This window comes from Pundamilia nyererei, unplaced genomic scaffold, assembly GCF_000239375.1.
Source record: "Pundamilia nyererei isolate P.nyererei 1_Seehausen unplaced genomic scaffold, PunNye1.0 scaffold00032, whole genome shotgun sequence".
NCBI lineage: Eukaryota > Metazoa > Chordata > Actinopteri > Cichliformes > Cichlidae > Pundamilia > Pundamilia nyererei.
In genome coordinates, this window is record NW_005187433.1 from 3,808,524 (window position 1) to 3,817,251 (window position 8,728).

Consider the following 8,728-nt stretch of genomic DNA (forward strand, 5'->3'; position numbering starts at 1 on the left):
TTCAAAATATTTCCATCTGAAAAAAATTGGTGGCTTAAAAACAAAAATAAAGCCTTCATTCAATGCTCACTGAGAGGCAATCTGTTGATCCAGGTGATTAAAAAAAGAAGAATTGTTTCCCATTTGACTTTGACTAATTTATTTAAAGTTAATTACATGTGGGGAAATGTTACTGTATTTTAAGAGCCCAGACCCAACTTTACTTTCAGGAAAACTATGGAAGAGTCAGTGTTGAAACTTGAACAGGAACCGTCCTCCATGTGCAGAGGGGCATGGGTTCCTACGGGATAAGACAGCTGAATGCCAAAGTCTTCATGTAAACTGACTCTACAACAGTCAATTCTGCTGAGCAGCTGTAATGGGCTCTGCAGCAGATTCATTGTCCTCGTCTGAAATGTGCAAGACCTCCTGAAACATTGAGAGGACACGGCCAAAATGAGAGCCCTCCCAGAACACCTTGCCACATCTGGTGCAGACGTAGAAGAGAGGGATCCTTGGCAGGAGGGTAGGGGGCACGGTGTGAAGCTGAATAGGCGCGCCCCCGGGAAAGGTCAGGGTGTCAGGGTCCAGCCCTGAAAGGGAGGCCCAGCGACACTGAAGAGCATACCTGGGGAGCTTTGGGGTCAAAATGTCATCGTGCTTCTCCTCTTGCTGGTGCATTAGGTCAGTGTTGTCCTGGTCTGATAGGAGTCCTACAACAACAAAAAAAATTTCTTTATTCTTAAAGGGAAAAGGAAGCGAGGTTATCAATGGTGAGACAAACAGCTGCAGACATAATGGACTGTAGATTCATCCTTAAATGCTTTAGAAAGTATAGCCTTTCCTATAATACTGTGTGAGTTTGACAAACCTTTCTTTTTAAGCATCCCGACCATATCGTCTCGTGGCACTGCCACATACTGATCACTGTTACACGCCTGGAGAAACAAAGAAACAGTCACCAGCAGCAGATATAAAAATGTAAAAATGTGGAAAAAAGAAAATATTCTCGCCCGTTTACAAGCTTGTTGCAAATGTGGCCATTTGTACTCTAAATGCTGACACCATTAAAAATCTTTATTGCTTTGAGCTTTATTCTTGATGGATGACGTGACAAAAAAAACTCCTTACTAGCACAATATCACAAAAAAACTTTCATATTCATTTTCATGATAGCTGACTGGCGGCTGTCATTTTGCTGTTATTTAAGTGGGTGTAATGTAGGCTGAGCAAATGTGTCAGAAAGTGCAACGGCCGCCACAAACGACATTAACATTTCCATACCCATCTCCAAAAACAACACAATAACACGCATAATAAATTCAATAGAGAACAATGTGTCTGCTGTAGGGATTTGACATTTTTATGATGGTGGAGGAGAGCTCTGACCAACATGTCAGTTAAAAAAAGAAAACATGTAGTGGTGATTAAGGACACAGTATGACTCACACTCATCTAACCAGGGATCACTGAGCACTTTAGATGTACATGTGTTGACAACAATCAGGACGGAACTAAAATTATAGCCATAGGCTCTCTGAGTGACGCAGAAAAACAAATGCTTTGCTATGTAGCAGGCTCGATTACAGTAATGCTCTGATAGAAAAATGTTTTGCGTCACCTATAATTGATTGAGAAATATTCAAAGCACATTACACCAGTTCTGAAGTCTATCCACTGGCTGCCTCTCAATTTCCAAAATTATTTTTTCTTTTACTTGATGGATTCACTCGTGTATATGAACCAGCACAGGGTCTCAGGTCCTCCACAACCTGAAAAGTCTGCCAGAGGAGCTGAGAGCAGCTGGAAGTCATGAAATCTTTAAACATAGACCTACCTATCTAGACAGGCCTGGCTTTTAACTGAGCATGTGCTACTGATGTCACAAACTTTTTTTTCTTACCATTTTATCATTTTGGATGTTTACTTTCCATCACATTATTTTATTTTTATTCACTGACTGTTTTTTTTTTCAAATTGTACATTTGATTCTATTTTATAATTATTTATCTTCTTATCTCTATTTAAAAATTTTCTATCTGTGTATTTTTTCTTTAATGTTATTTGCACTTTTATTCCAATTAAAAGCTATTTATATTTTTTATTTATTTCTTGCTGTTTTGTCTTTAAGTATTTAAAATGGCTCATTATGACATATGAATTCATCTTTATTACTAATGGTTATTGCCTTGTAATCAGCTTCTCAGTGATCTGAGAAACACCTGGAACCGCACTACACTGCATGAGAAATACTTTATAAATGAAGCTTGACAGATCTGATTAACTGGTTGAATAAAAACAACTTTTTTTTATTGACTAACAGTGATTATTCCCTTTGAGAGAAGTGGAGCCAATTTCTGACAGAAAAATGACAGACATAACAGACATCTACTCCCCTCACTCTAGGTGACAGGATATTTAGATCTTTTTTTTTTTTTGGCTTAACAGGTTGATATACATTTAATATACAGACAGATGACATAAAAATAAACTAAAAGTACAGTGCAGTACCGTGTCACTCCTAACCCAGTATATGACACAGGATAATGATTACAGACTCCAACCTAGGTTGGCTTCACATTGTAATGACCCAAAATACTTAAAACATCACCTTACCTAAAGTAATAAAAACCCACCAGAGTACACAGTAAATTCTTAAATGGCTAACCTTAACAACCGGCTTTAAAACACAAAGTTGCAGACCTATGTTAAAACACGGGAAAAGTACAGGTCTGATAACTTGCGTTGATCTACTCGCACACCAGCAAAGACACATTTTTCTCAGGTTCTTGCTTTGGTGTGAAAGGCCATGAGTGTTACAGAACGATCAGATCTTTGTGTGTATAGACAGTGTTAACACCTCAGTAGCATTCACATGTTCGCATTATAACGTCCTTCCCTGATAAATGGAGAGACATTAGTGGCCTCTTGTGTGCCGGCCCCCAACTCGAAAGACAGACACATGCACACATTTGTCTGTAAAACATCCTGACAGCATGTCAGTGCTAAAAGCCTTGTCAATACATCAGGTCTCCGCCCAGTAAACAGCATTCTACTTAGAAGTGGGCTGTAAATCAAACCACTCGCACAAGAGTGATCCTTGATTAGTTCACTTAAGGTTTGCCTCTCTTCACCTGGGAAAATTCAGGACCATACACCCACTCAAAACAATAGCAAGTCATCTCATTTGTGTGCACATGTAGAGCAGTGTTAGCCTTTGTGGTGACAGAGGGCATGCAGGGAAAAGAGGGGAAGAAACACTGGAGGTGTGGGAATAGTAGAGGTGTAACCATCTGTCTTGTCTGTGCGAATGAAGCTTACTTCTCCCTGGCTGCATGCATGAACTCCTCTTTGTATGCTGAATTACACGCATACACAAAACCACGTAACATGCAAAAACACACACACACACACACACACACACACACACAAAAATTAACCGCACAGATAAAATACTTCACAATTTGCACAGGCTACACTACACTGAGCATACAAACCGCATGCACACAGATGCTAACAGCACATACACATGGTTGACACATACGACTGTGGCGGCAGCCAGGAAAACAGACCGAGCTATTTGCTCAGCTCAAAGTTTCCCAGAGTTGAGCAAGCCAGAACCTGCTCTGAACTCTCAAAGCTAAGCCACGGACGGGCAGGCACACACGCACATCGTCTCACACACACGCAACCTGGATGAAAATAATTCTATAATTAATCAGAGATCCTGCAGAGCTCTGTTAGACAAATGAGCTAAGTACAAGTGATTTTCTTTTTTCAATTTGTCACATTAGCAGATGCGCTGATAAGAAAAATGACTCTCCGACAGCTGGTGTTTCTTTATCCTACATCATTACTTAACTAGCAGAATTTTCAGGTATGCAGCTGTCACACAGGGAATAGGCTTCATCAAACCATTTCAAGTACAAAATTCAAAAGGTTCTTTATTGTCACTGTGCGGTCACACAACGAAATTCTTAAAGCCAGACAGTATTTAAAACACAGACAGACACACAGTAAATAAACATACACAATAAAGAAACCTTAAAAGGTGCCAAAAACATACAAAGTTGACTCTGCTCGTTTGGACACGCTCGTTTTAGACACGGCATTATTCTGCAGGTTAGTCAGACACCATGACTTTATTTTCTTGTTTGGTTTTCAAACAAAAGGTGTGAAGATGCAAAAGCTCGACACTTACTGCAAATCATCAGAATCTCCCTACAATACTGGCTGTACTAAACTGGAATGAGGAAATATTTTGGGAGGTGGGGGGCTTTTTGGTACAATGTCTAATAATATTTCAATACTAGCTTTAGCATGCCACTAGGCTCTTCTACTTAAAACCCAGACGAGTGACTAATGATCAAAGGACCACCAAAAGTGAATTTGGCAATTCATAAATTTTTTTTAAAACAATTTAGATTTTTTTAAATCGAAAGCTCTAGAAAGTTTTAGGCAGGTACTACACTGAGCTGCTCTGGCCTTTGTTCCATGTTTTTTCAGGGAATCTAAGGCACTCTCACAGTCTGAACGTCCCTTGCTGTGACAACAAAGCCATCTAAAGTCTGATACTGTGTTTTAAAGGACGGGATGTGGTGGGAAAAAAAAGAAAAGAGGAAAGAAAGTGAGGACAGCAGAGAGGAGGTGGTGGTGGAGGTGGTGGTGGGACTTTTTCCCCTAACGTGCTCAAACACACACACAGCACTGGCTCTGTATGCAGCTCCCATGGGAAAATCCTAGACCAATCTCAATAGGCGGTGCTTTTAGGGCTGATGCCGGTCACATGATCACAGCAGCCAATTGGACACTAGTGATTTGATTCAAATTGTGGTAAGTCAGGTAAAGGACAGCGTGGGAACTGGAGAGGAGAGGAGTGAAAGGGGAGCACAAACTGCATCATCATCTCCCTTTGGAAAGGTTCTCGCTGAAGTCTTTATGTAAACTTCAAATCTGAGTAAAGGTTAAAAAATACTTAAAATTCCACCGTGCGAGGTTGCTGTGGTCTAAAGCATATACGCTGTATGTAAGAAAGGAACTTTTTTTCCTCTCCTTTTTTTTTACAAGAAACTTAAAAACTCTTCCCAAGGAAAGCAAAAGAAAACATTGATGACCAGAGATTCATTGTTCCCACATCTGGGAAGTTCTGCTCTGTTTGAATCCCCTGTCATTTCCTTGAGCAGACATAAAATATTGTTACTCCTGTAAGATTATGTAGATTTATTTTAAGTTGGATTTTATGCTGATTTTGGAAACAATCTGACTCAGACTGCTGTAGAAATGTGAGATTGATGAGCAAGCAAAAGCTAACAGACCATAGTCCCAAGGTCATGCTATGCAATGGGAACCCATCAGACAGTCTCTTGATTTAGCTTCCAAAGGCAACTGTCTATTTTCTGACTGTCTAGCATAAGCAGTCAGTTGGCAATTGTCTGCAAATGACAATAAATAAACAAATAAATACAAATTTAAAAAAGCTAAATCATCACCTGAACACAGCTGATAGGTATCTAATGAACTTCACCCCTCATTTGCTTTCCACAGACTGTTTATCTGCAATCAACCAAAACCTGCTGAAACATGATTTGTCAATGGCACTAGGACTACAAACAGACAAAAAGGAAACCAGGAAGTTTTGCCAACAAAAATTGCCCTTTATCTACACATTCTGTTTATGAATGTTGTCAGAGAGTTTGCACAAGTTCGTGACAGAAGAAAAGAGTGGAAACACTTTCATTAAGCTGAGAAAAGACCAGCAGAATTTTAGTGTTAATCATTAAATGAAAATCTTATCATTGAGGGTAAAATAAAGCCTGAGGCACTGTAACGCCATTTACTTAGGTGGTGAGAAAAAAAACATACACTCTGACAATATGATTTCTATTAAATGATCAAATAATTAGTGAAGGCTTTATTTAAAAAATGTACTTACAAAGAGAACAAGTTGCTCTGGACTTTAATTTTTGTGTGTGTTACCACAATACACCTGATTAATATGAAGGGAAACTGATAAATATTAGTGAATTATGATGGTTTGTACAGAGCCTGTTAATCAGAACATGGGCATAAATTACTTAAAATGAAGAGAATAAAGTGCATAATTACATGGAGATAGAGCGAAAACGTCTGAAAACAAGCAGTAAACAACAAATAATAAGTCCAGCTGAATTAACACTGACTTAAAAAACAGAGCAAAGCACATCTTTGAATTTATATGTAGGTATAATGCATATTTATTACATTGCTATTGTTCCTTAAAACACACCTATTACTTAATTTCAATTTCGTAGACAGATGCCCAAAAACTCTTCCTGTATACTACATTATCTAAACCTCTAAGGATTGTTTCTCTACTGCTGCAGCATGAGGGAGATACTGCAGTGACCCGTTAACTTTACTTTCCCACAGTATCCTGCGGGTGTCTGGCCAGTATCTCAGTCTGACAGCCTGAGGTAATTACCAGCTCTCCTAACTAACCACTACCACCTGACAGCAACTTGAACTTGGACCACAGCAGAGCCTGCCCGGGCTTGACATCACACACACCTTCCTCTGACTCACCTCACCCCTCTCTCCCTCTCTCACACACACACACAAATTTATATACGCCGCACAGGCATGGAGAAGATGTAAAAACTCACATGGAACTCATAGACCTTCCCTGAGTCATCTTGCACCCACTCACTTCACCTGCATGACGCACAAATTATAGAAGTCTTTCTTAATGTTCCCAAGAATACAAATTACAAAATATGACATGACTGTGGTAATTGTGCTCTTAACTGCATCTTGAGCAGAGTCAGAGCTCAACAGATGCCAAGTGCAAAAAGGTCAAAAATAATAATAGAATTTAAAAATTTCCCCTGTAAGATCATCTTCTCAGGCACCTCGAAGGTCACTGCTGCTGACTGTGTGCTCCGTGACTTCACTACAGTAAACGGGCCCAAATTTCCTGTGGAGGATGATGGTGACGCGAGACGCATCTCCAGTTTTCAACGGAAGAGTCTGAATTTTTCAAGTCCAGAAAAAGCTCATCATTTAAGGAGTGCAAACAGAAGTGTGCTCATCAGGGTTGTTAGCATTATTATTATTATTATTTACAATTGCATTATTGTGAATTCATCCATCAGCGCAAAACTAAGGGAGTTTTAGTGTAATCTTCAAAGCACCTGCACTTCTCTGTGGTACTTGCTAGCCTGTCATGCAGGACTTTTCGACCACACCAACAAAATGTTTTTGCCTCACCAGCTCTAGTCCCCATGAGAGTTAGTCATCTTCTCAAAATGAAACTCAAGTTGAAGAAACCCGTTTTTTACGACAGTGGAGATCAAGCATGCAAACTTTGTGATCACAGCTGGTAAAAGCAAACAGTTTGCACAATTTTGAGGACATGACTTCTTTAATTCAGATTTTAATTTAATTACTGACAGTTAAAAAGTTCATTTTAGATGCCCTATGCTCTGTATCTCAACTATAATGATAAACACAAAGGGGATACTCCCTACCTACTTAGCTTGTTTTTAAATCTTTCCAAACAGGTGTGCCACATGTTCCGATCTCAACTATTATTCTTCTTTTGGCTGTTCCCTGGGAGGATCTACTGCCATCTCATCCTATCCTTGCACCCTCCTCTGTCACCCCAACCCTCTGCATGTCCTCATTAACTTTTTTTCTCCAAGACTGCTCCTTGTGCTCACCTCAGTTAGTTGTTTTAAATTATACCGGTTTTAAACAGCCAATAAAACCTAATCTATGCTTTATTCATTAAACCAATTCTTGTTCAATTTTAGATCATGTTTTTACAGTATATGACTGAAACAATACATCTTACTATAATGTAGATACGTTTGTCCACAATTCCTACCACTTGCTGCCAATGTGTTAAATTACCTTTTTTTGTAGTCCTTGTGTACCATTTAATAGTTTTTCTTTCTGTTTTATTGCATCATGATAAAGTTTGCATTAATGTACTTTTTTTTGTACTTTTCTTGACAATATGTAAAGCAGGGATTCTCTACTGCTTGTTTAGTCAATCTCCGTCATTCTTTTTAGTTCTTGTTTCAATCTCATGTCAACTTTGTTTTCCCACATTTGACCATTTTATCACCTTCCACTTGGTCTCAACAATTTACCTTTTACTTCCTTCCCTCTTTTACACTCTTAGTCCATCTTCATTAGTTCTTTTAAACGAGGTAATGCAGTCTTGCAGATAACGGTCTATCACACAAACAGCACATGCTTTCTCTTGGCACTGCACAGTCAGCTTGTTCTGTTCTTCTTCTTTAAAAAAAAAACCCGCATTCAACCTTCAACCTCTACCTCTATGTCTCCCACTGAACATATGTCTTCTCTCTTCTATCTCTTCAGTGTCTTCATTGATGCTCCATATACCCTCTTACAGTGTTTTTTTAAATTTCCCTCTACTTCTCTGGTTGCTTTGCACCTCTAACCCCTTCCTTTCTTTTCTTCCCTAAGTACTTCTTTTTTCTTCTCAGATGCCAGATAGCTGGGGCCAGTCTAAGCCAAACAGCTCAGGAAAACAACCAGCTAAAAGGGTCCCTTGACAGTGTTGGGTAGTTGGCTTTGATGAAGGGATAAAAACAGCTTATTTTAAAAACATAAAAAGCACATGTATTGAAATGGATCAAACCTTTAAGCTTGATAGGCTGGTGTGTATTTTATATATATATACACACATCTACATACATATATATACATATACATACATATACATACATATATATATATA

General features: G+C 38.9%; 1 protein-coding gene across 2 annotated transcripts in view; it reads right to left on the reverse strand.

The window, feature by feature from the left end:
- The window catches only part of exd3 (exonuclease 3'-5' domain containing 3), a 50,197-nt gene continuing 41,469 nt past the window's right edge, over nt 1-8,728 (reverse strand). For both annotated transcript variants that reach the window (XM_005729296.2, XM_005729295.2), the window contains 2 exons: nt 851-917; nt 1-692 (listed from right to left, as the gene is read on the reverse strand). In XM_005729296.2, the coding sequence (XP_005729353.1) occupies nt 337-692; nt 851-917 (423 nt within the window). In that variant the 3' untranslated portion in view covers nt 1-336. The remainder of the gene's footprint in view (nt 693-850; nt 918-8,728) is intronic.